The sequence below is a fragment of the Chamaea fasciata genome, unplaced genomic scaffold (assembly GCF_029207755.1).
Source record: "Chamaea fasciata isolate MVZ Bird 193981 ecotype frontalis unplaced genomic scaffold, bChaFas1.0.hap1 SCAF_8, whole genome shotgun sequence".
NCBI classification, from domain to species: Eukaryota; Metazoa; Chordata; class Aves; order Passeriformes; family Sylviidae; genus Chamaea; species Chamaea fasciata.
Window position 1 is genome coordinate 14625634 of NW_027094093.1, and position 27533 is coordinate 14653166.

The window sequence follows — 27533 nt, forward strand, 5'->3', positions numbered from 1 at the left end:
GCAGGAAGGGGCGGGCCGGGCCGGGCCGGGAGCGCGGCTCGCCTCGCCTCGCCTCGGCATGGGGGGCCCGCGGCGCCTGCTGCTGATCTCCAACTCCACCCTGCACGGAGGGGGGTACCTGGGCCACTGCCAGCAGCACATCCAGAGCTTCCTCGGGCAGTAAGCGCCGTGCAGGGCTGCGGGAGCGCGCCCGGCCCCCGCCTCCGCCGCGCCCACCGCTCTCTCCCCTCTCTTCTCCCAGGAAGGTGAAGCGGGTGCTGTTCATCCCCTACGCCCTGCACGACCGCGACGCCTACGCCCGCACGGCCAGGGAGAAGTTTGAAAGCCTGGGTAAGGCCGGCCCGGCTGCTGCGGCACGCCGGCTGTGCCCGGGGCTGCCGGGCCGGCACCGGGCGCGGGGAGCAGCGTGCGGGCACGGAGCGCCCCGGGCCGGCAGCGCTGCGGCCGCTCTGCGCCGCGGGGGCGCCGCCGGGCACACGGGCTGGGCTGGGCTGGGCTGGGCTGCTGCCGTGCGGGCAGCGGGGGCAGGCAGCAGCAGGAGTCGACTGCGGACTTCTGCCTGGAAGGAGATGTTTTAGAGGCCTCCAGAGAAATCCTGCTGCAAACACTTCTACCCACTCCAGCGAGGAAGATTTTATCCCTAACTATTGACACCTTTTTATCCTTCTTAATCACACGAGGGAACATTTCTTCCCATGTATCTTAAACCTCTGCTTAAGCTGTGCCAGCACTGGTGTTACGTGAAGACCATTACTTCAAGCACATCAAGGAGCCAGATAGTTCCATGATGGACAGCAGCTGAACTTTGCTTGGAGCAAAGATCTCTGCAGAGCAGCCTACAGCAAGACCTCCACCTAGTAGTATCTATCATTGTTGAGGGTAACTTTGGACCCGTTAGTGTAGTAATAATCAATACTCACTTCCTGGACAGCACACTTTGTTCCTTGACTTGCAGGAAGATTGCTGCTATCAAATGCCCATGTTCTTCTGCCTCTCTTGACACTTCTGTACTGAGCGAACCCCAGCAAAGCAAATCTATCAAAGTCAGACATTTTAACAGAAACAATACTCATAATCAGGTATTTGCACAAGCAATGCTAGAACCAACACATCCTGTCAGACTTCAGCACAGCCAAACTGAGGACTAACAGCTTTTTCCTCATTTTCTATTTACCTGGTAATGCTCAGTGGGATGTTGTGCCTCGGCCTGCACCTGCTGAGTGAAATGCTCTGCTCCCAGACACTGAGTGCATATATCCACAAAACAAACATTTCCTTTTGTACAGCTGGATGCTGTAATCTAGGATGTACGCTCTGTTTTACATTGTAGAGTTCCAGAGAAATTTCTCCGGTTGAGACATTTGGCTCAGGGTTGAAGAAGGTGGGCAGGGTGGGATTGAACATATCCCATTCTTCTACCAAACTGACATGGCAAAGGTAAATACTTTTTCATTTAAGGTTATGGGCTGGACAGCATTCATGAATCTTGTGATCCAGTGGAAGCCGTAAGGAAATCTGAAGCAATATTTATTGGTAAGTTTTACTTCTTACTCCCCAGTGAAGGCTTACATAGGGCACTGGATTAATCCTGCTCAGAGGTGGCACTGAAGACCAACAATTAAGCAGTTAGGCCTAGTAATGACAAACTACGGAAGACAGTACTTGGGAGCCCAAAGACCCTAAATTTAGTGGTGGGCTGGGAAGTAGTTTTATTAATGGAACTTCATCTCCAGTAAATTTCAAATTATTATTTTGAACAGTACCTCAGTGTAAAAACATGATCATAACAGCCGTATCATCACTTTAGCAAGCCCAAGAAGTTCTAGCCCTAGTACCACAGTCCTGGGTATTGGAAGAGGGGTCACTGTGAGACAGTGGCAGCCTTACAAGGACAACTCAGGGCCTGCCCGTGGCCTGCCCAGTGACCTTTCTTCTGAAGCTTCTGGTTTTACTGCTTCTCAAAGCAGAATACTGCCCTGAATAAAGCACAGAACTCATTGCACCTGCCAAGTTTGTTAAGGCTTCACTTAAAACTGATGGTAAAAGCATGTTAACTAAGCTGAACTTTCTTTCTGCAGGAGGTGGGAACACATTCCGTCTCCTGAAAGCTCTTTATGACAACAGTCTGATACATGAGATCAGGAAGAGAGTTCTTGAGGTAAAACTACAGATTCTGGCCAAATCTGAATGGCAGGATCTCATGCATGAGCTGTTGTTCAGACAAACCCAAGCTGGTTCTGCATTTTTGTCTCTAATATGCCTCAAATGTCGAGCCATCTCAAACAGCCTGTTGAACTGAAAACCACGGCCAAATAAGGCTGTCACTGAGTCACTGAAAAGACTGAAAGTCAGCAGTCTGTCTTCCTAGAGCAGTTTTCTAGATGCTGGATTGCAAGACCTTGGGATGTACACTGCTACATAGAACCCTAGAAGTAAATCCCTCAAAATACCAGCCAAAAGACCAGTGCAAGATTTAATCTATGTCCAGAAACCCTGTTTTTCAGCTTGAGATGTACACATCCATATCTTGTTGATATAGATGTGTTCATGTTGCAGGTTGTCTGCTAATGAACTGGTGATAAAGTTGGATCCATACGCACCTTTTAGACAGTGTCCTTTTGATGTTGAAAATTATGTAATTTTTGTATCTCCTTGGAGCTGAGAGGTGTGAGTGCCATTTAGCCCCTCTGGTCAGCAGCACCAGTTCAGCTGGTGAATCTCCCAAGGCACAGCAAAGATACACCATCTCTGGAGGAGAACAGAAGCAAGGTGTTCCCTAGCAATGTGGAATTGCAAATGACTATGCAGATTTATACAAGCCACAGTAAGGCCAGCTGCCAAAAATAAAGGTTAGCTAAGCTTATCTTAATATATAGAAATTCAGCGTCTGTTGTGGGAATGAAAGCCAGAAAATGTCCAAATACCAGTTACTACTTGGTTATATTACCACCAGCTGTCTCAAGACAGGTCTATTTTTACAAATTGTTCAGCATTACCTGTATAGTTTCATATTTGTGTGGCATTCTTCTATGTACAGCATAGTACTCAGTAGTAATACCTAAACAGTGCTAAACTGGTCACAGTACTGGTAAGTTGATGCTGTGACAACATTGCACTGAGCTTCTGATGGTCTACTCTCTTCAGAAGCTAATTAAAAGCCAGTTCAGATATTTCCTGTAACTGCAACAGAGGCAAGTCTCTCTTAATAGCCAAGTCCAACATGCACTGTCAGCCTGCTAAGTTCTCTCTTGGGGGGGTCACAGAGTTGGGAGTACAAGGCAGGCAGCAGTTAGTTCTCTGACACACAAGCTACTGCCCACCTCAGAACCTGAATTCTTGTTCTGCTTTTTGCCAGTAAAGTTAGCAGTGAGATGCGCTAGAAGGACTAAGTCTGATCTGACTGATGAGTCTCTGAGATGGATAGAAGATGCTATAAAATTGAGTTCCTAGTTGTGATACTGCAAACTGATCATTGCTTTTGTCTTTCAGGATGGGATTCCTTACATGGGATCCAGTGCAGGAACCAACGTTGCTACCATCAGCATCAATACCACCAATGACATGCCAATTGTTTATCCACCTTCCCTGAAGGCTCTAGGATTAGTTCCTTTTAATATTAACCCCCACTACCTGGACCCAGACATTAAAAGAACTCACATGGGTGTAAGTAAAGCACACCAGAACTAACACAGTAACCAGGGTGTGGAGGGGTAAAAATAGTGTGCATTTTTGAGGCCTTACAAAGCTATAGAATGTCAAACAGCTGCTCCCTAGAGAAACTGGAAATGCCAATGAGGCAGTAACACTTTACTTCCTCCTAAAACTTAACTTTGCTTGGGAAGAAGAGTTGGCAACAGTATTACTGAAAAAAGTGTTTTTCACAAACAGAAGCTCTGCAGTGTCTGAAATACTGTTGAAATGCTTGATATCTGGCATGGAATGGGGGAATTAAAAAAAAAAAAAAAGATAAACCTGAAGTGTTAAGTTGCAAAGCACTGTGGTTCTGGAAAGTTCTGTCTTACCTGCTGCTTGGGAAGACCTAACTTAAACATAGATTAAGAGGCTTAAATACCTGGAAGTCTGAAGAAATGATCCCAACAGGGAGATCTTGAGATTCACAGAGTTGTTGTGTAAGAAAATACCTGGCACTGGTGTCCTTGCAGGGAGCACGGCCTGTAATACCCAGTACAGAGCAACCACATGCACTATAGCTGAAAGAAAAAACACTTCAGCCATCAAACACCGATTTCCATACAGTGGGGAGGAGCTCCTTCTTGAATAGCATGGCAGCCAATTCCTCAGGGAACAAGCTGCGTGGTACATCTTTTAACAACCTAAATACCTTCCTCCTTGTAATCAAAATTCCATGGTTAGAGGAAGTACTAAGAATTAGGGAACAACGAAGAGATGGTGGATATGGGTGTACTTCTAGAACTTAGATGAAGTTGTAGGTATTCATTTAATCAGCTTGTCACTAGATAAGCAGGCAGTCTTTTCCCTATAAATAACTTCTGCTCTTGCTCTCAGAGGAGACTAGAAGGTCTGTGCTGTACCAAGTCCCTGCTGTGTTCCTATGTTTTTATTTCTTTACTGTTGCTCAGTTCAGCAGCAAACCTCAGGAAACATGACAGAGCTGCTCACAGAAGGAAATTCTTCTGTGTAACACCTACTTGAAAGCAAACAAGCAAATACTTAATCACTGAAAATCCATGATTCACTACGCTCTTTCACAAAGGTGGCACCTCAGGCATTTGCTTCTGCCACCTTCCTGGTAGTATTAGTACTATCTCTGCACACAGACATAGTACTAAATTTAAAAAAAAAAAAAAAAAAAAAAGGGATTAATTGAGGAGAAGTTTTAAGAATTTTCAGGGTTGGGACTGCATGGTTTCTGTTTGATCAACCAGCAGTAAATTGCTGCTCGTGATGAAGGGTAAAACACGTCAATTCTGCCATCCCATTCTGCTTGAGGGGAAGTGTCTGCTTTGTTTAATGTTATGAAATTGTTTTGTCATGCTACCTGGATAGCTCCAAATCCTACTTTATGGCCTGGGAAGCTAAATCTTCTTCTCATTATTGCAGGAGACAAGAGAGGAAAGAATCCGCCAGTATCATGAAGAACCAAACACCCCTCCAGTTCTGGTGAGTAGTAGTTCTCCATCAGGAAGCTGTAGCATGATAAACATTTTAAATGCATTCATGCTGGCTCCCAGTGTGGGTTCCCTGCCTGTCAAGACTTACAGAAGCATGGTTTGGAATGCTAATTCTATTCTTGCTAAGAGCTTCAGCCTTGGATATTGCTCATTGTAGAAAATGGGTTAGGGCCAATGAAATGCATACTCCTGTTAATGTTGCTCAATGCTATTCTAGGCAGCTCTGATTTTCCCAGTCACTGGCGACCATATATTGTGTATTGGGGGTGGTGTGCATGCACATGGTACAAAACTCCCCCAGATCCCCTTAATCTCTGTAATACAGTTTCTGAATTTGCACATTCAGTAGTGTGTATATAATTTCATGTCTGTCTGGGGAAGTGGGACACCTATGTTTTCCTGTCCTTGTGTTGGTCGTGTAGTATAAAGTTTGTGCACTAACAAACCCAGCTGGCTTTTGCTCCACCCAAACTGGATCTAAGAATAGCTATGGGAAAAAACAAGTTTCCTCTCCTCCTTAATGGTTTGCCCTTTAAGAGTGAAAACTGAAATAAACAAGAAAATCAACTTCTAAAACAAGATAACTCACATAATTTTGTCTTTACCTCTTTGTTAGGTAAGCGAGAAGGTTTAGTCTGTAGTCATGGTGGCACCAAGACTGGCCTGCTTGTGACAAGCATTCTGCCCTTTCACTTAGCTTGAACATCATTTTAAATGTTTCCACCTCCACCAGGGCTTGCGGGAGGGTACGATGCTGTTGGTGGAAGGAGATAAAGCCACGCTGCAAGGAGTGACAGGAGCACGTCTGTTTTTGAGGTAAATGCTTCACTTGAATTGATATCCTCCTTCAGACAGAAAGGAGGAGAGGCTTCTATTAGACTCCTGACACATGCTGCCTGTCCCCCACATCAGAAGTTACTTAATCCCTTGGTTCCATTTCTCTTTGGGGAAAATGTGAGTATTGTTTAATGTTCCAAAGGAGCCAACAGAACTCTAAAGGCTTTCTGACTAACCCAGTGCCTGCTTTGGCACTGCATCCATTGATATTTATGTTCCCAAATTCTAGTTACCTTTCACAGAAAGAGCCCCAATAGCCAGCTCCTTTATTGAAAGCCAGGGAAATTCCAGTTGGCCCTAATGCACTGAACTCCAGAACAAGGGAATCCATATCTAGAATTATATGGACACTATTAGGAAATCTAAAATGCATGTCACATGATGTAGGCAAAGAAGGGAGTCAAAACTCTGCTTGTTCAGAATAAGGGTGTCTTGATCCATCCCTAGTAACAGATAGAAGCAGAGTAGTCCCACCTCCCACTGAAGCTCACAGCATGGTTTGTCTTGTTTGCAGGGGTAAGAAACCAACTGAACATGAGCCTGGAACAGATTTCAGTTTCCTCCTGACTGACAGCAAGCCCCTCAGTCCGTAGCCTTCCATATTCTGCAGCAGAAGTTACTATATGGGGAAGACAATGAGGAAGAACGAAAGAGATGCTTGTAGTCCCAAGGTGGGTGGGGAACTTCAGCTAAATAAAGATAAATATGGATTAGTGGGCTCTTTTCCTCACCCCAATGCATGTCTTGGACATCTCATTCCCAGCAAAAGGACAGTTTTTATTGCAGTACTTGGATAATCATAGCTATTCAAAGCTTGAAGAGGCCTGTAGATTCACGTATCCACTTTGATTCCTTCCCCACAAAAAAAAAGTTGCCTTAACACAATTAAGACAGGACACTGAGTCAGCTGTTCCCACTGCCTGCTTTTACCTGCTAAATAAAAGAATTGTTCATTCAGTGTACTCCCATACTTAGTTTAATTTTTGTGCTATTAATAGAGGGAGAAGTTATGCATTCAGTTACTTTTATTTGCTTCAGACTCATGTTAAATATATACAATACTAATTATGTACAAAAGTGTGCATGTTAAAAATTTTCAGGTTACAAACTTGCAAATCCTAGAAAAGTGCAAAATTTTAAAACATCTTCCACCATGCTGTACAGGAAAAAATCCATCATTAGCCAATATACACACTCTTAAAACATATTGATCAAAACAAAGTAAGACATACAGTATACTCTTAAAGCACCCAGAGGGAAAAAGATATTGCACAGAAGACAGACAGCAAGTTCATTACAGTGCCTGAAGGCTCATTTCTGAAAGTAGCTATTTCCAACACTCTTTAGACCTAACATTTAACTCTTTAAAAAGGCATTTTTTGGCATTTAAAGATCCATTTGTAATCACATAATTGCACAATCTGTAAGAATTATCGGAAGATACAGTTAACTTTGCTGTAAGGTCTTTGCTTCCACCCCCTGATTAGTGGCAGTAGAAATTCATCAGGTAAACTGAGTAGCATGATAGCATCACAACTTCCATCACAACACTGACCAAAGGGAGGTTTAGTCTCACGTGCAGCATTTCTCTAATCTCATACTAAGCTGCTCCTGCAAAATCAGAATGTGTATTGCAAGTTTTTCTTGAATTCCTTTCTCCCCTCATGGCTTTCTTTAAGAAAGAGCTCACAGCTGTGTATGACTAAAGTAGTATTGTCAGGTGCAAGACTTAAGTTTATTTTAAAGCTATTTCAAGGCAAAACATACGGCTCCCTTAAGAGGAAAATACTGACTAGATAGGAAGCTAAATAAACAAGTGGCCTCCAAGTTTTGTTAGATCTATGATATTTATGGCTGGATGTTCTATATTCCAATCTCAAAACACCTTAGCAGCTTTAAACCATAGTCTATACTGACAATCATGCTTCTGGGGCAGAAGATGTGTGACAAAGTTGTGTCTGTGTTGAGTATAAGCACAGACCTAAACTCTGGAAATACCTGCCAAACTTCAAGTCCACTGGACAAAACTAGGAAGAACACACACTGAATGAACTCTACTGAGAACAAGTGAAATACCTATTTTATTTGGACCACTTAGGTAATGGTAACTAAAAGAAAAACACAACAGTCTTCTTCCACAGCAAAAGGGGAGTTAAAACCGAACAAAGGCTACCTTGGACTAAACACTGCAAGCAGTTCCTCACGTACAGGGTGTTCAAGACTGCAGTGAGGTGAATGGCACTCAACTGAATTGCAGAGCATGCTATGGTGCCATTCAGAGGCATTTTTACATTCAGGCATCTGATGATTGTAACACTGAAGAAGGGAACAATAGCATTTTACCAATTTAATTATTTTTTATAAATGCAGTAGCTTTTTAGAAAATGCTTTCTTCCTTCAAAAGTATGTGCTTACAAGGGCAATTTAGTAATAATGATTGGCTCCTTGGAATGGAGGGAAAGACATCTTCCAAACACTTCAGTTGACTCTAACATTGGCATACAATGTACCCACATGTAAATGATACCATGGAAACTTACTCTCCCCAAAAGGAGACTACCAACAAGTGTCATGTTTGCAGCCAAAACCAACACAGCTTTTAAGCCAGAAAGCATAAGAAGACCTAGAAAGCACTGAAGCACATGCTTGAATTTCCATTCAAATAAATATAACTCAATGTAGTGCTTTCACATAACAATATATTTATTAGATCGGGCCCTAGGCTCACATTAGGATACGCATTTATATGTGCACGCTTCTTTTTTTTGTAATTCTTTGAAAGGGAAAAAAATATTCACAGCACCTCGGCTCAGCATTTAAACACAGTCAGCAAGGTGCCTTTAGCAGTGGAAGACAGGAATGTTTCAGGTGAAAATACAGAGCATGTGTCTACAGAGACTCAGTATAGGAGCAGAAGGAGGTTGACATCTCTACACCCCTTCTAGCTCTAAAGCTCCCTACCATTCAATAATCTGTATATAGATACACATTTTCAACTAAATACACGTACACAGTAAAAGCTTTGTGCAGCATTTGGTTCCTTTGCTTATCTTCTCTAATGACTTTGTTAATTAGGACTGGGAAAGGTTTGCAAAGGAAACGGGGAGGAGGAAGACATGGTTTAGGGAAGTGAGGTATACAGCTTCCATTGACTAAAGCAAGAGTTAAAATACCTACCTGATCTGTGTATTACAAAAATAAATTTATCATTCCTGCAGGACTGTTTTAAAGCAGACTGATGTTACCAGTCCCATACATAATTTTTCCAGTGCAGAAACTTGGTTCTTTGCACTCATTTAAAGGACAAAGAAACACAACTTTCAGGGGGATCCTTATAAGGCAGCCAATTGACTTGGCCTTTTAAAGCCTGTGAAGACTGATAAACCTCTTTTGTGATAATATGCATGATCTGAGGTATGCCAGAGGAGAAAAAGCTCGTTTAAATCAATGTTGCAGATTAGCAAAACAATTGTAATATGGATGTGGGTGAGTTTGGTTTCTTTTGGAGGGGAAGTTGTGGGGGTTGGGGGTGGTTTTGTTTGTTTTGTTGATTTAAGATTTTTTTTTTTCTTTTTAATATCTAACTATCAATTATTCTCCTATGAAAACCTAATTTTCACAATACATATTAACCATCAGGACAAATGCAGTTACTTTGGAGCTGGGATTATTATGTTGTGCTGGTAAGGTACATGGATGATAGAAGACGTGGTTTCTAGATATCCTATGGTAAGTATTTTGGTACAGAAAAATTTGCCTACGTCAGATGCTAACTTCAAGAGCATTTCACTTCCTGTACACTTGTATAATTCAAACCCAGCAAAGACTAGATGGGATTCTTCATTGCAGCTAAAAAGACAACTAAAAATGGTATCAAGAATTATAAGTAAATCGATCTAGAGAAATTTAACAAACATTTCACCTGAAATAAAAGAGATGTGTCTTCTAAATATCCTTTGGTACGCAAGTTCAAAACTGTGCTACGAAGAAGTTAATACTGCTAACTACTTGATCTCATTTATATACAGGTATGAAAAATAGGTCAGTTTTCAGTTTCTTTTTTAGATAGATACATTTACACTCCTACTTACTTATCTTCAAAGGTAAGCATATTTTAAACTTTGACAAATATTATTAGAGTTGTTCCAAAAATTAAACAAATGAAGGTATCACAAAGAAGATCTTGACCAATGTAGTGCTGTGAAATAAATGTCACGTAAGACTTGTTTGTTCTAAATTCCTCATTGGAATCCTCTCATCTCAAAACTTTACTTTTTACACTTAAACAAATCTTTGATCAAAACCAAAGGAGAATCTTATTTCACCAATGCAACCTGAAAAACAAAATGGGATCCTAAACTTCACTGACTTGAGGAAATCAAAGAATTATGAAAGTCAGTTCACCAATTTACAGTGCACAGCACAACAGGCTGCAATTCAACTGACCTGAACTGCTGATCAGAAAAAATATTTTCTATTTTTAAATATTATTGTCTACTTTTTATGCAAATAAGTCAAACCTAAAAGAAACAACATACCAGCTAATGCTCACATGACTCATCTTTTGTTTAAAGCTGGTTTTAAATAAAGGCAAAGCGCTGACCTTCAGAGCTATGGGGGTCCTTCCAGATGGCCTCTGGCAAGGATGCCAAGTCTGTGATGGTGTACACCTCCTACCCCCAAGGACCAGATCTCAGATCCAAAGGCCATGGATGTTGCCATTCCACCTGGGGCATAAAGCAGCTCGGAACTCACCTGCCCTCTCCTTAATTGTGCTGCTGCTACTTTGTACTGAGCACAGACTAGCCTTGAGCTTGAGAGCCCAAGAACTGTCCACATTTAAACCTGTCCCAGGTATTTGTGATGATCATCCAGTGCTTGTGATGCACTGAAATTATGGTATTTAAATGTCAAAGGTCTTCATCATAAACTATTTCAATGTTTGCAATATTATATTTTACTTAAACTGACACCCTGTATTCGGTATTCTTTAATATTGAACTACTAAAAATGTTAATTCAGCTGTTGCATAAACGGACCTAACCCACAATAGCATGTTTTCCAATGCCAATGCAAACCCCTCTGTGCAAGTGACAATAAGAAAACTGTGCTCCTATCAAACACTACATAAGACTCATCTTCCTTTTCCCACTTGATTCTCATAGCCTAAAACATGATAATTTCCTGCCCCCTTCCCCTCCAAATAAACACTTAGCCTTGTCTATGCATTTAAACACAAAATTTATGCATACATATAAAACCCGTCAATTCAGTGCCCCAACTGAGTTTTTTCAATCTCCCATAGCACAGAAAGATCTCACACTCTGAGCTGAAATGCTTCTAAACTACTCTCCAAAGAGCTCCCCTGAAATCCCTTCTTCATGAAATCATAATGGACAAACATACTTCACATTCTCATGAACAAACCTAATACTTCCACAGCATCCTTAGTATTCTTACTGGATAGGTAATTGATTAAAAATAGTATTTTTCACTTCTCTATAGTTTATTTGAAAATATGGGACGTGGGTTAATTTACTTTTTTATTTTTACATGCACAGAGTATGAAAAAACCCACACCACTCTACTTTTGGAATTTTAATCCTCTCTTGGCAAGTAACTCAAGAAAATAATTCTTATTTTCTCCTAACTTTCCAGACAATCCAGTCTGTCACAGTGATTAGGCAGAATATTGCAACTGTGCCTAAGACCCACTTGTTCACTTATCTGATTTATTATTTAATTTACAAAAGTTAAGAAAATGCAACACAACTTTCTTTACAAAGTATACCAATCAGCCATCAAGAGGGATTTTTTTTTCCAGTAAAGAAAGTGAGGAGGAGAAATCAGTTTGAACAAGACTAACATAACTTGTAAAGATTATTCTTCAGCAGGGGTAAGGAGGGTATTATTATTTCCATAAAATTAATAAATATTGTGCTTAAAAGTTAATGAAATGAGATTATACGTTATGTTCCTCAGGTAGTTCAACAACTCCCCAGGCACAGGGAATATCTGATACCATTTATGAGAGATACAACACACATTCATTTCAATAAATAAATAAAAAATAACAAGAAAAGCGATGGTAGAGGGAAGAAAGGGGGACCCAAAAGGGAACATAGTAGCTAACACTTACACCTGCCTTATATCTGTGCTCCCCTCACTCCATGGGATTGATTTTCTTCTTTTAATACATACATGAATATACATATATACACACACACACATATATATATACATACACACACACACACCCACCCCCCTTTACATGCTGATCTGGAAATTTGTATTTTTCCCTCAGCACCCAGCTTTTCTAACAGTATAGGGTTTATAATTTCATTCAGTAATATTAGAAAAGTATCAGATTGACAGGAGAACACACAGCCTTCTACCATCATGTATTGCTAAACAAACAAAAAAAATCAGTAATGGCTTTTCCAAAACATTTTAAGCAATTGGATAATTGGATACAGAACACATAAGGATCTGATCTTTTCTTTTACCAGGTCTTAAATGCATTTTGAAAATGGATATATCATCTGGTTTTCCCTGCTTATTTTTACAGAAAAAAAATATGGCTAACCATTGGTTTGGTGAACACCAAGCCAAGAAGCAAACAGGTGCTATTTTTAATTGAATTGTGCTGCAATGTTGCATAATGATTCTGCAGTGGAAATTCATCTTTTGTTTGCAGGAGTTGCCTTACTAATGAAGCAGATTGATATTTGACCAATACAGATAATGAGTATTTCTTCAAGATATTAAATATATAACGGGATTTCTTCGTGTATGTCTTAAATTTACTTAACAATATAAATAATTTTCAGCAGCAATATTTCCTACCTCCTTCAGCTCCTTCACCACCTCCAACTCCTTTGAAGTTATTCATGTCTGTACTTAAAACAATTTCTGATAAAGTAGTGCAACACAGATGTTCCTTGCAGAACAGCCTAAAACTGGAACTACACAGAAGAAGAGAGCAACAGCCATTTACACAAACAAATTGTAATAAAGCTCATTAGGCTAATGAATGCATTGAGAAGGTCGTAACAGTCGTCTATCCAATTCTGAATCCAACCGTTGCAACTACCAGAGTTTTAATTTAGTGGGGACTAACAGTGCTGTCAAAGCAAAGCCTAATATCTTGTTTGTTATCAAGGAGCATCTGGCCCTACTGGCTTTAAATCAAATGCTACTTATCTTAAATTCAATTAGTAATCTGGAGGTTTGGAGACTTGTGGGGGGGATTGTTCAGGGGTTTTTTAGCCCTACCAAAATACAGTTTTAGCAGCTGTTGAGAGAGGGATTTTGCTGTGAACAAGTCAACACAGTTCAGGACAGATCTGCAAACGAGCTAACTTGCATGAGTACATATGCTTGCTACTATACCTCTACCATAGGTTCTTCTCAACAGACTTAAGAATCAAAGCCCTAATTACGTATTTATACATTAAAGTGACCAAAAGATTAAACGTTTTTCTGGAATCCATGAGAGAAGGTAGAAGCAGCAATCAGTTGGAATCTTGAGTGTTATATTCAGTCTCTCCTGATGAAATCTGGCTGAGCCGTTTGCTTGATCCCCACAGCTTTCGGGAAAGCTGACCTGAGCGCATCTGTTTGAAAGTAATTCAGAGAAACAAAAGGAGGGGGAAGGGATAAGGTGGATAAATTAAAAAGGAATTCAGACACTGAATCTGGTGAAATGCAGACACTACAATGAACTGCATAAACAAAATATACCAACAGAAATTTTTTGAAAATAAACTGAAAGTTACATTTAGGGATGATTCTTGGGACTGACAAAAAAAAAAACCCCACGACACAAAACACACTAACCACAGTCTTCTCTGGTTTTGAACAGTTAAAGGGATATTACCCACTAATGTGTACTTATATGCTTAACCTACTTGGAACAGCTTAGAAAGAGTGTTTAGATTGCTATTTAGATAGGGAGGGAAAAGAAGAGGTGAATGCCAAGCAAAAATGAACCAAATGAGAAGAAAGGACATTTTATTTTAGAGATTCCCAACAGAAATTACTAGAAGTGGAAAAAAGAAAAACAGCCAAGATGCAGGACAGTGATAGCAGAATAAAGGAAAAAGAGAAAGGTTATCTCCTGGTGTCAAATTTATACAGTCTTGCAAAGATCCTGGGTGAAGTGTTCAGAGGAATGTTTAAAGCAGAAGTAATTCATAGTGAGTATTCCACAGGGTAAGACAGATAACAAGCAACCAGAGGCCATATTGAAACCAGCATCTGGTAGGTGTGCAATCTGACAACAGTTTGTAAGAAACTCTTAATTAGCTAAGCACAAGGTTGATGATTGGCCAGTAGTGATCAGCCCAGCATGTGATGAGGTTCTGAAATTCCTTGCAGTTCAATAAATAAGATCCATGCCTTTACAAGTTTGAGAATGGTTCTTTACAATTACTACTACAAATGTAACCTGCTTCAGAGCTGTCTCAGCACAGCAGCAGTGTTCTGGAAAAGGCACAGCACTGACCAGGATTAACACTAACAACTGAGAAGTGCCCAGACTTCTGCAATATCCAAAACAGCTAAGTAATGGTTAAAAATACAAAAGCCTTTATTGTACTCCATATTAGATACTGTCAGTGCAGAAACACTAAAGGCCAATCTTAATATCAAGCAGCATTTCACTTTTTGCACATTAAAGCAAGTCTGTGCTAAGGATCCAATCCTCTGTCCTAAGGATCAATATTACCATTGAAAGCCAAAACTACAACACTGTCTTTCTGTATATGGATAAAGTTCCAGGAATTAACACATTCCTTCCAAACTAAAAGTAAGTCATTCAATAAATGAACACCCCACATACACACACTTTTCAAATATATTGATTGATGCCATTATAGAAAACTAGAAAATCTGGGACATAATGTTGTTCCTTATATGTTTGTGTTTAAAAAAAAAAATCTATTTACACAGATATTAAGCTTGCATATCATCTGAACTGTAAACAGAAAATCCTGGGAAAAAAGTCATTGGAAAGCTTCTATAAGCATAAAAGGAATACAGTCTTTGAAACAACACTTTCTGCATAGTTAGAAAAATAGATGTGATTAAAAAATGAAAATAAGAAAACAAAAAGCCTAATGATACACACAAATTTCAGCCTACAAAAGATCTTTTCTATGGAATAGGAAGCTTAGAAATGACAGTGACTTTAAAACTGCTGTTACAACCATATGTTTAACCACATAATAATCATCTCTTTTTCAATTCTACAAAAGAAAACTGAAAGTCAGTGGAAGGCTCCCCTCCACATCCAGTGCAAGCAAAATCAGACTACCATTGTGTGAAGCCTTTTTCCAATATTAAACTATGTATCTCCTAGCAAAAAACATTTAAAAATACTGACAAATAAAGTTGCTCTGTTTTCACATTTAAAATATAAAACTGAATTAATACACACTTTTCTGGCATGTACTAAAGATCATGCAAAAGTGATAATCACATTTTCAAATAAATACATAGCAGCACAACAGAGATTGACTTATAAAGATAATAAGCAGTTTTAAGTTAACTCAAGTACTTTTAAAGTCATGACAAGAAGTAATTAAAGCAAAAACTATGCTTTGCACAGGAAAAACTGAGCATATCTATTTGAGAGATGGATGCTCTGTAATTCATATTGCATATGCAGGACCAACCAAGTTAATGTCCACCATATGGAGCACAGGCACACTGAGAACCTACAGAAGTGATTCCTTGTGCATTGCCATTAGAGACTCTCAACAGAAAGAAATAATACCTTTTTCCTCAATGTCAGTCAATGCATATTAAAAGATATCTGATAGAAACCATAAAAAAAATAAAGAAAGTAGCTTGCTCTCTTTCATTTCCAATTTTCTTCTGGAAAATTATTTCATCAAGAAGAGGCTGACAATACTATCCCATTCAGAAAAGGTTAGCTATTATGACTTTGCTTATTCAGATGTGAGTGATAAAGTCTGGAAGTTAGTCCAGCTGAGGTTCCCATCTGCAATCCCTATAAACCTCTGAATCTCAATCAGAGCTTTCAGTAGAGCAGTCTCAGAAGTTACTTGTTTCCCACTGAAAACTGAAACTTGCTCTTAAATTTACCCTGCCATAGAGGAGACCTCTTGCTCAACTGGAAAGCAGAAATAAGGGAACTTCCCACTGTTCGGTAGAAAAAGTTCTTGATGGTGGGTTTTACCTCTGCTGGCTTGCCAACACCAACGATAATCAACTTGCCATCCTCCAAGCCAACAAGGATGTGGCTGTACTCTTTGGTGACAGAAATGCAATGGATTGGCAGTCTCATGGCTAAGGGAGAGATGCTCAGACTCAGGCTGAAAGGAACAAAAATCACAGGGAGAAAGTACATCATGTATTTGCTTGTACATACTGCAAAGAATCACATGCAGGTGAAATTGCTGTCCACAGGATGCGCTATAAAACAGTTTCTCAAGGATGTAATTTGCAGGTTCAATTATCTAACTGTATCCTAAAAATGTAATTGTATCTCAAAACAGAGCTTCAATAACAAGAACAGATGTGGATAGGTTAAGTCAGTAAGCCAAGACATTTTCACTGAAGAACAGTGACATCAGTCCCACGCTGCCTAAGTGATAAACATCCCTCCCATTCTGAGGAGCAATGGAGCTCTACAGAGCTAAGCAGTAAGTGGAGCTTCAAAATCAGTGCAGAACTACGTGAGGCTTGATCCTGCAGCTGCTGAGCTCCATGTGAATAATCAGGGGATCAGCACAGTTTGCAAACTGACACCTCCTCCTGTCAGTTCTAGGTGTTTAATTGGGATAAATGTCTGGGAAGAAAGATCTGTTACAACCTCTCATTTTATTTTTCTCCATTTATTTTATTTTTAGTTCCACCAAAAACATTTTTGTTTTGGGGAACACAGAAAAAGCAACAGCTATCACCTATAGCACCAAGCAAAGTTTACTACAAAGCCATTTCTCTATAAGCCTCCATATTTGTATCTCAGTAAAAATGGTGGTACATTACCTGTAGAGATCCCGTATGGAAAGAAATCCCTGCAAGCTGCCCATCACGATATATTCACCACTTACACACAGATCTGACACTTCCTCCTTCAGAGTCTCAGAACCCAGATATTTCCCATTGACAGAATAGAGATGTAATGCATTCTTGTCCTGAAGAGATCAGAAATAAGCATGTCACTTATAGAACTGATAGGATAAAGAGGGTTGTACTTGTGTATTTTGCCCATTAAAAGGCACTAATTTGGCAACAACCCACAGATGGTAACACTGACAACAGTCTCCTTGTTGAATGATACAAGAGTAGTGAGCCCATACTCAATGTGTATGGAGGTAAGGTCCTGTAGGGAAGTTTTTGAAGCTACCTCTTGATGTAACGTTGCAGTATCTTACCTACTCCATTTAATCAATTCTAAATTTCCTGGAAACATCCACGGATTTAATAGACAGCTCCCTATTTTATAAGAACATTTGTCAAGAAAGAAAAAAGCAAGACTGCATTCATTTTGAGCCTTGCTACCACCCTGCCCTCCCAAATCCAAAAGCAGAAGGAAACAAGCATATTTGCACAGAGCTATATCCAGAAGCATTTTCTAAACAAGCCAATGTCCTCTTGCTGGATTAGAGACACAACTAAAAAAAAAAACCGTCTTAAGTGCTTCCAGCCTGGCATTACCTTGAATGTCTTCTCTCCCCATCTTCCTAATGTAGTTAGTATGCCTACATCAAAGAGATTTGTTTTCCAAGAAATCTCCCATGTTTAAAGAAATCACAACAGCTCTACCACGATTAAAGCAACTATACAGCTCAAGAGACACAACCTTATAGCTGCATCTCCAATCCCAAACTAAGAAAATGTGTAGACACTGAGCATCTTGCACCCAGAAATTACTGCTGCCCTTATAAGCCTCTGTTTTTGTGCACAGTAAACTTCTTTCCCCGTGTTTTCCAGTCCAAATCTCCCAGGAAGATTCATTAGTGTATGCTTGAGCATCTTCCTTGCAGGTGTTTGGAGATTTTCATGAAACTCACAAGAGCACGATATGCCTGTCACTTACCCTTTAATCAAATTTCACTCGAATTGGCTTGCAAAATTTAAAAAATTATGGAAATTGACACTGCATGCTCAAAAATCCTCATTACTACAGGAAATTAAGATACACTTATGATTAAAACCTTCAGTGACAGAAACAGAGGCTTTCCACAAACTTAAGTACCTTGAGAGTAGTCTTTCCTTCCACGCTGGTGTGGACAACTATATGGCCTTCCCAGGACACAGCCAGATTGGGAACAGTCAGCAGGAGGGAACTCTCACACGGCGGTCGCAGAGTCCTCACGTACTGACCTTTGCGAATAGTGCGGACAATAACAGTGCCGTCCTGCAGGGAGTGGATATCCAGCAGGAGAGTTGGCACAGCATTCAGGATTTACAGACACAGGATACAGGGAATACTTTGAAAGCACTTAAATCCTTAAGGGAAGGTAAGGACTCCTGAGCATTAGGAGCTCTGCACAAAGAAGCCTTCCCCTCAAGGCCATGGCATATTAAAAAAAAATGCAAGTAGAGCAAGAGGGAGGACAGGAGCAAATCAGTCATTTCACAGTCACGCTCATGAGTAGGCATCAAGTGGAGTACAAAGCCAGAGCTCAGCAGCCTGCCTGTGCAGTACAGTAAGGCAGACCATGAGCAAGTGGCACAGAACCTTCAGGGTTAACACAGCAGGGAAGAAACAAACAGAACACTTGCTATGAGAAGCTTAAAATCTCCAAGCAAGTCCATACATATTAAAGCTCATCTGTGCAGAATACCACCACATAGCTGGTGAGGACTATGCTCTGCACAGCACTTTGAGACAGGCTGATTTAAGCAGGCAGCAAATGGGATGGCACATATCTTCTTGATAAGCAAGGCTGAAGAAAAAGACTGTGAAATAGTGACTTTTACGTGTATTATTCCTACTTCAAACACTTTATATGATTTGAGTTTGGTTGGGAAGAGGCAAAAAAAGGGAGAAGTAGGAAGGTGCTTACCCTGGATCCTGACACTGCCATATCCAGTTCAGTGCTGATGCCAACACTTGAAACTTCATCAGTGTGCCCATAAAGGATCTGTAATGGCTTAGGTGCCAGGCCTACAGGCACTCCTCCCTGAGAGTAACAAAAAGTGCAATGACACATTCTCTTGCTGCTGAAGGACAAACAAAAAATGAACTCCTGCTATCTTCAGTACCAGTTTTGTGAGGTGTGTATTTGACAGAGGCCAAAGCCAAAGACACAACTCACCACTCCAATATCAATGTATTGCATCTTACTTCCTGAAATCTCAAGAATGAATGAACATGTAGTTACTGTGTGGGTGTGAGAGAGTGTTACTTAGCTGACTCCTTCCTATCCCTGCAGGTGTCCAGAAGTGCAAGGACAACACCAAGCAGCTGTTGTTGCTCACTACACTAGGAGTGAAAAACTGTCTAGAAATGCAAGATTCTTATTTGCCTGCCCTGAAAATAATCCATGAAGTCTTTAAGAGAGCCTCTAAAATAGTGCACTTCAGCTATATAGCAACTAATATGTACAGTATTTCAGGAAAGACGATGGGAGTAAAACTACAAAGCTAATTGATTTTAGCGCACTATCTTCCCTACAAACCTGAAAATAAATCAATAAAACATAATAGCAAAACAGCAAAAAAAACCCGCAAACATGCAGAAACTGCTGCTGAGTATGCCTAAATAACCCACCTGCTGAACTATTTGCCATATTATGCAGGTAGTATCTCTGGAGCCTGAAATTAGATGAATTCCACAGTGGTCTATTGCCAAGCAGGTCACAATATCTAGATAAAGAAAAAAAGACAAAGTTGTCCCATGGGTAATTAAGACTAATTTCCCACAGACTGACACCGTGGATACAATTTGTCACACTGTATCCTGATTTGCAGTCAGCATGAAATACTCAACTGTGATAAGGGCTGGTGACACTATTAAACAATGAAATTATCATACAGCCAAGTGTACCCACTTGACACATTCAGCTTTGCTACCTAAAAATAGCAGGCAAGCCTTATTTGAAACTACATCAAAGCCCCACTCCAATGACTGAAAAGCCATGCCCAAGTATTTCTGTATCATCACAATTCAAGCGTTCTTCTGTTCTTATGCTGCCGTCCCTTTACAACTGCGTGCCCAAGTGAGGTGGCTGTATTCTGAGAACACCAAATAACAACATAAACCCTCTTCCATTTCCCAACACAGAGTGACTGACCCATGTGCCTGATGTGCTGTCCCATCAGTTTGCCTTTCGTGAGGGACGTCACTCGGATGCTGTTGTCCCAGTGTCCGCCACTGAAGAGCAGCTTTGCATCATGGGACACTGCGAACAGCTTGGAGGTGATCTCCAGCCCTGGGGCAAAAGGACCACTCATGCTGCGCTGTGTTCTGTAGGCAAACGATGAGCAGTTAACATAACCTTGGTTCATATCCACGTATTGTGCACTTCCCCTGCATTTAAAAATCAGCAACGAATTCCATCTACAGAAGAAGCCACATACATGGCAAAACTCTCACTGCCACCAGTGACTGGAAGCAAGATGTCATTTTAGATTTTTTTCAGCCTTTTACACAATGGGATAACTCATGTCCCTACTAAGCATTGTAACATTAAAGAAAAAAAAGAATTATTCTAAAAACAAAAAACCCAAACTCACCACATATACCTATGTATTACTACAGCATAAGAATGTATGAAGACTATCTCAGATTCCATAATGAGTTTTTATGTTTCATAATGAAAGAAATGTAGCTCTAAGAATGAAGCCTGAAATGCCACTTACGTAACTCTACTAGAATGCTATTACAGATTAGAGGAAATATTAATGAACATCAGAAGATGCATTCTTAGGTGAAAACTCAGACAGTGAATACAGTACAACCCACTGATTTTGATTACTGTATTTCTTTATTTTAGATGCATTCATCTGTACCACTCCTCACAATTTGCTTACTTGGGATTTGTCACTGTTGTATCTTTGATGAATGTAAAATAGTTGGAAATATTTTTGTCGTAAGGCAGCCAACCGTGAGTTCCAATAACGCAGTTCAGACTTGTTGTTACCTAAAAAAGTTTGGTGTAAAAGTTGTTAAAACCCAGAAGCTTATTTTCTGCTTGCCTTGATGCTAATGGAGCTTGCATAAAGTTCAGCAGAGGCTTCTTGAAAACCTACCACAAAGCAAAAAGCACAGGCACCTCTCCCTGAACAAACAAATCAATAAAAAAAAAAAAATCCCTCTCAGATGAGTTAATCCACATGTGGTACACAGAACCACATTAGAACAGTCTATGTTTTACACAGGTTGGAGAAGTTGGGGTAGGAAGAATGGGATGAAACAAAAACTAAAAATCCCAGCAAACAAACCCCTCTCAAACATTTAATTACAAGTCAGATATTTAGTTTAAGCTTCTCCTCTTCTCTGAATCTAATTGTTAATAGTAAACACTATTAAATAAACAATAATTGTTATTAAATAATACTTAATAATTAACACAGGAAGTTTAAAATTGTACTACAGTTTCATTTCTGAGGAAGTAACAAATGAATCTAAATATTCAAGGTTATTTTCTTTAGATATTTATGAAAAACACAAGGAGAACTTTAGATGTGTCCAAATCACCTATGAATGTACCAGATTAAGCCAAGACAATCATTTTGACATACAAAACAGGAATATTGGAATGTTCTTTCCTGCAAAACCGAGGTATTATTGCACTGGGGCCAGTTTCTAGGCCTTATATACAGATGCAAATACAAACCCACTGTTCTCCTTTCACTATTTGCTATCTGCCATAGTACAAGAACGTGTGTTAGAGCAAGAGTTAGTTTTAGGAACAGTGCTGGCCTTTGGAGTGTGCATGCACCAGACATGGCATAGTTTAATATGTGAGTTGGAAAGCAGTGACAAGCAACGACACCATTAATAACTCAATGCTGTAATTTTAAATCTGGGCTGCATTGCATTAGCAAATTGGTTGTTGCAGGGAAGTTGATCAAGTGGCAACTCACGATATGCCTCACTATAATTTACAGTCATGTGTCATCAGCTCTTAAATGCCATTCAACAAATCAGCCTGGCTTCTCCTTAGAAGACAAATATTTAACTTATAATTGGCATTTGTCAGAGGTTAAAGGAATACATTTGAAGCGGAACAGTTAGGAAATGTTTCTCTACAAGCTGCATGGAAAAAATACACCAATTTGACTATCTGCAGTTTAAGAACAGTAATGAAACATGCAACTCACCAAGATCTCTGGGCTTCCCTGAGAAATAAAGGAACGTGACTGATTCCTGGGGACAACAGCTTTGACAATCGGCACACCATCACTAATTCCCTAAGAGAAAAGACACGGGTTTGATCTGATTATATCCAAAAGCTAAACAATCAATCTAGAACCTGTGAAGAGTAAGACCTAAAGCCTCTGGAATCAGTGTCAGGCCTGCAGAGCAGCCTAATGCATTAGTACACACCCATTCAGTTCGTGCACATAAGCTTCATCACAAACACTGCAAATGAAACCCTGACCCCAATCAGGGAGTTTAACTACCAAGTTCAGTGAGTCCTCACACACCACCAGTGAGGTTTGCAGCTTTCTCGGTGTGGTGACTGATTTAATACTCAAACAACACGCAGACAAGCAGCCAGCAGATTATGGGGTTCAACCACTATAAAGCCAATGAAAAAGACAGAGCTCATTTAATATGCACTGCACTGTAAAGTATTTTCTCTAAAAGGTAAGCAAGTTTATTTTCATCTAGGTTGTGACCTTTTGTTTTAAGTACATCAGAAGATTAGACTTCAAACAATTTCAAGTAACACATCTACCTCTATGAAGAATGACTTCAGCTCAGTGAGATGTTGGAAGAGATTCAGAGTAGAGGTATCACTTTTAGTTAGTCTTTGCACTACCTCTTCTGCTGACAGCCTTTGTGGATGGGGCTCCTAGGAGGCAACATTTGAAGGAGTAACAAATTAGACTAGTTTATCAATCTGTTCAATGCACATGAGATATTAAGAATCTTAATGGGAAAACAGTCTTAAATAACTAATATCCGTTCTTGAAGTAAATTAATTTATTTTGAAAATGGATTCTTTGGTAATGTGGCAAAGACTTATTGTTGCTAAAATTACAAACCATTACCTCACAAACCATTTTTTTCAGAAGTCCTTGTAACTCAGTTCTATTTAACCACAAAGGTCTGGTTGAGAGGGAGCAAAAGAGCAGTACCTTTAACAGCTGACAGGGTGTTTGCCCAAAATTGTTTATCATCCCTTCTAAAGCCTTCCTTTCTTTCTCATCTGTTAAAGCATCCAAATCCACAGCTCCTGGATCACAACCGGAACGATGAAGAGTAGGGAAAAAAAAATACAAACCAAACAACTTATTAAGAACCAATACAGTCAACTAACATTCCAAAACTTAATTTACTTGCAGCATTATGACCCTTTACCCCCAGAAAAGCCCCAAGAAAATGCCTCCATTTAAAATACAATCTGAAAACTCCACTCTGCATGCGGAATTTTAAGTGTATCTGTCAGGGCAAGAATTGCAGGCCTTTGTCTTATCAAATGAATTTAATATACTTCATTGCAAGCAAGAACCACACAAAACCCATACAAACATTAGGTTTGAAATTAACAGATTAAATTTGTCTCTAATATTAGCTGCTTTTAAACAATGGGCCTGAACTGTAAACCACAAGAAACCTCTTCCCTCAAATGCTTAAATTTTTAAGCAAGCAAGTAAGTGACAAGAAAAACCAGTAACTTTTAGAAAAAGAGACAAGAAACTGTAACAGCCCTCCTTTCAACAAAACTACACTCTTTTTTTTTTGGTGATACATTACAAGGTTTGCTGCCATATCTCATCTATAAATCTGCTGCCTTACCATATGCTACTGAATGGTACGCTCACAAATTGAGTGTCTTCTGTCTAATAATGAAAATTCACAAGCCTGATGACAATGACAAGAGAACATACTGCTTTGTACCTTCATAAGTACAATAATAGAACACATTAAGCGCCTCCACTGCAGCTGGTCCCCTCTGCTTGTAGCCAAAAATCAAATCTATCCATTCATGAAGATGAGCAGAAACATACTCAGATTCCTAGAAGGAAAAAATGCTCTTGTAAGAGTAAGAAAAACAGTGCTCCCACATTGAAGATTTTACTATTTTCTGTGGAAAAGATTCAATTCCTAAATTAAGAGTATCCACAAATTAGGTATTTAGCAATGTATAGGGCAGAAATATAAGAATATCCTTGTGTGTTAAAGGCAGTAACTGCCAGGTAAGAGGGAAAATCAATACAGTGACACAAGAGATGTGCACTATTGAAATGCACATCTCATAACCTGCCAGCTCCCTAACACCAGACAGAACCATCTTGAAATAGCAAAGGAGGCCTACTCACCTACCTCTGCATTTCATCTCCTAGGACGCCAAATGCCCAAATCATTAGTGCCCAAAATGCCCAAGAGATTGATTAAATGCTCTTTTCAGCATTTTATCAACATGCATGGAGCTTTTAACTGGAAGTTGTAATGGTATTTGTAATGTCAAATGCAACCACAACTCTAGTTTGAATGCCATCCCACTTGTTTTACATTTAACAAGGTGCAGGTGCACTTCCTTTATGATTATGTCACACATACAAACATCATCTTACCAGAGCCTTCCTGTGTTTATAAATAAAGTCTTCTGGGGAGTGGGCCCACTTAGGCAGAACAACATCATTTACCACCTCTTTTGACATTTGAAGCTGGCCTAAGTTAAAACCTAGTGAATAATACAGGAAAGTTTTAGAGTTGCTACAAAATATTTCAAGTACCTTGATTTCTCAATAAAGATTAAAAATCATTCTTTTCTCAATGCAAGAGCAGGATATTGAAAAACTCCTAATGTAAATCCCTAATAACCCTACCAACTGACATAGGAGGCTAAGTTCTGTTCTGCATGTTCACGATTTTAAATGCTAAAGGATAACAACTACCCAAAACATCTAAATGATTTTGAAGCCGAAGTCCCAACCAGAAAAGTAGTTGTTCGTAAGAAGGGAGTTACTTAGAAGTTAAATAAAAATGGTTATAAAATCAAGGCTTTTAAGAGGTCTGAAATCTCACCAGCTATCATTGAAACAACTCCAAATACTTAAATGACTTGGAAGTGGGACTTAGGACTTCCCAATTTTTCTAATATAGAAATCTAGTAGATTGTAGCAAACGTAAAAATCCACTTTCAAATTGTGCAAAGATAGAGAAACAATCACTAAACAATAAATGTGATTTAAAAAATATCTAGGAATCTCACATCAGAATACAAGATACTATCTTTTCAATGAGCATTACAACAATTAGAATTAATCTCTTTTAATTTTTGCTAAGTATTTTATCAGTATTAACTATTACTAACTTTTCCAAACATCCAAATGAGTATCTCTGATACTTTTCTTTGAGTAAACACTATTTTTAGCCATCCTTAAGCCCATGGCCTGAATTTTAAACCATGTTTAGGCTGCTGCTTAACATAACTAGTATCTTCACTAAACAGTCTGAAGTCAGCATCATGATTAATATCTACAATCACACCATAAAGTTTAAATAACAAGTGTTCCTCAGCATTCACAAATGGCTGTAACAATTATTTTCTGAAGAATACAGAAACATTCTTTATTTATACATATATCCTGTATATATTCAATACAGAATATATGTACTGAATACAATATATATTCTGTATTTATATATAATATGTGAATAAATCACATATTTCTGTGAGAATATTCTTAGCACTCAATTTACCATTTTGATTCTCCAGAAATTCTGGAAAATAGAAGAACTCTGGGATAAGTTCCTTGACATCATTGGGGTTGTCCATGAGTGCCTGCCAGGTAGCAGGAATAGAGTGGAACTGCCTGTCAGCACAGTCAAATCTGTGGATCAGAAAACTCAAGTTAGACTTTGATGGTTCCCTCAGTAAAATGACAAGGAAGGAGCAGAAGGGGCTGCTTTTTTTCTCAGCATACCTGCCACTCTGAAGCTGGATATGAAGTGTTGTGAAAGGCTCCACCCGAATGAGGTAATGCATGACACCAGCAGCATTTGAGTAATGTGTGCCATAGTGAAATTTGTCAATCATCCCAAGAGGATCCTCAAAATTCTCATATCTAAAAAAAGAAATATTTGTAAACACAACTGAGAAAAGGCAGATAGGACTGATGACTTTATACAACAGATCAACACAACCTACATCACTAAAATGAGTATTTACTAGTGAAGAGACTTAAGATGGTTTCCTGCAAGATTTAGGAAGTGTGTTTGTGCAGAATGCAGAAGAGATCTTTTTCACACTCATGCCCATTTCCTTTTCTACTAGCAAACTCACTCTACCATGCCACCATCTGGCTGATACATTCCTCAGCCTCACAAGGCTGGGAAGAGAAATTCTAGTTAAATACACCTATAGAGAACCCATTTCATTACAGTCAAGATAGAGCCTAATCACTCAAAGGAAATTCTCCAGGTTTTCAGAAGATTTTGGAAGACACCTGACTGCAGTCTGGTCTGACAGCACACTCACTCCCCAAGATCACCACACTGCTGTGTGGGGGTAAGTACCTGCCATTGGTACCCGCAGAGGACTTGCTGAAAGTCACTTGAGACATGTTTTATTTTGAAGATAATAATCCATGCTTGAAAAAAAGAGGAAGCACAGATTTAGGATCCATGCTACCTCTTAGCACAGGCAGCTTAACTCAGCAGTACGATTTCACATTCCTTATCTTGAAGCAGACATGGGGCACATTATGTCTTTAATCTGCTGGACCATTAAATTGTTTCTACAGTCTTTCTGTTTTTCATCTTCACAGCTGAGAAACAACTGAAAATTCACAACAAGTTTTGTCCTTTCACTGCCATATAACTGAGTGCCATATAAAACAGTCTGAAAGCAGCAGGAACAACAAACCAACCACATCTGCAAATGCATCTGTTAGGTCACAGAACCAGCTTCAAAAATTTCACTCTCATAACTTTATTTTTTAAATGTGTTATTAGCCCGGAGGCTCAGAAAAGACAAAGAAATATAACCAAGTGTTCAAATACGTACTTCTCTTTCACAGTCTTAGCGTTCTTCTCATTCACCACACCTATGGGTTTGGACAGGTCCCTAAATACTGCAGGATTATTCAGGTCCAGTTCCTCTGAGGTGTAATCTCGTAAAATCCAGGGAAACTAAAAAAAAAAGTCAAACATCAGATAGAGATTAAAAATACCTCTTTCAAAACAAAACAAAACAAAAAAGAACAAAACCCCACATACCTTTGGCAAAAAAATAAAAATTAACTTTTTAATTACCACAGGATATTGAGCAAGGTCATTGTAAGTTCGTCCTGCCATGGTGTTGAGCTGAATAAGGTAGTCAAAGTTGGATATTTCTCTATTCACCCATTTCTGAAAGACAAAGAGAGCTAAAATGGAATTCA

The 27533-nt window shown here is 39.4% G+C and overlaps 2 protein-coding genes across 4 annotated transcripts in view; one reads left to right on the top strand and one right to left on the bottom strand.

Annotated features, from left to right (window-relative positions):
- The first annotated feature begins 15 nt into the window (after positions 1–15).
- LOC136293252 (alpha-aspartyl dipeptidase-like) lies at positions 16–9570 on the top strand. Its single transcript, XM_066189786.1, has 8 exons — positions 16–159; positions 242–330; positions 1459–1533; positions 2079–2158; positions 3490–3663; positions 5083–5142; positions 5887–5969; positions 6505–9570. Exons 1-8 carry the CDS (start codon positions 59–61, stop codon positions 6581–6583), a joined length of 741 nt encoding a protein of 246 aa, XP_066045883.1. The 5' UTR covers positions 16–58; the 3' UTR covers positions 6584–9570.
- Positions 6998–27533, bottom strand: part of NBEAL1 (neurobeachin like 1) — a 77572-nt gene continuing 57036 nt past the window's right edge. For 2 of the 3 annotated variants that reach the window (XM_066189785.1, XM_066189784.1), the window contains 17 exons: positions 27406–27501; positions 27158–27282; positions 26076–26216; positions 25852–25982; positions 24720–24829; positions 24043–24160; positions 23280–23377; positions 22877–22993; positions 22296–22385; positions 21003–21112; positions 20264–20436; positions 19741–19835; positions 19034–19150; positions 18220–18381; positions 17007–17155; positions 16195–16330; positions 6998–13606 (listed from right to left, as the gene is read on the bottom strand). In XM_066189785.1, coding sequence (XP_066045882.1) covers positions 13505–13606; positions 16195–16330; positions 17007–17155; positions 18220–18381; positions 19034–19150; positions 19741–19835; positions 20264–20436; positions 21003–21112; positions 22296–22385; positions 22877–22993; positions 23280–23377; positions 24043–24160; positions 24720–24829; positions 25852–25982; positions 26076–26216; positions 27158–27282; positions 27406–27501 — 2070 coding nt within the window. In that variant the 3' untranslated portion in view covers positions 6998–13504. Of the gene's footprint in view, positions 13607–15918; positions 16331–17006; positions 17156–18219; positions 18382–19033; positions 19151–19740; positions 19836–20263; positions 20437–21002; positions 21113–22295; positions 22386–22876; positions 22994–23279; positions 23378–24042; positions 24161–24719; positions 24830–25851; positions 25983–26075; positions 26217–27157; positions 27283–27405; positions 27502–27533 lie in introns of those variants that run through there. The other variant, XM_066189783.1, reaches the window with a different exon arrangement.

Bases quoted from the DNA above. Each gene is read 5' to 3' on its own strand.
- LOC136293252 (XM_066189786.1), top strand. From the start codon at position 59: ATGGGGGGCCCGCGGCGCCTGCTGCTGATCTCCAACTCCACCCTGCAC. The intron at 160-241 runs GTAAGCGCCGTG...CTCTTCTCCCAG, and splicing joins ATCCAGAGCTTCCTCGGGCA to GAAGGTGAAGCGGGTGCTGT. The intron at 5,143-5,886 runs GTGAGTAGTAGT...CACCTCCACCAG, and splicing joins CAAACACCCCTCCAGTTCTG to GGCTTGCGGGAGGGTACGAT.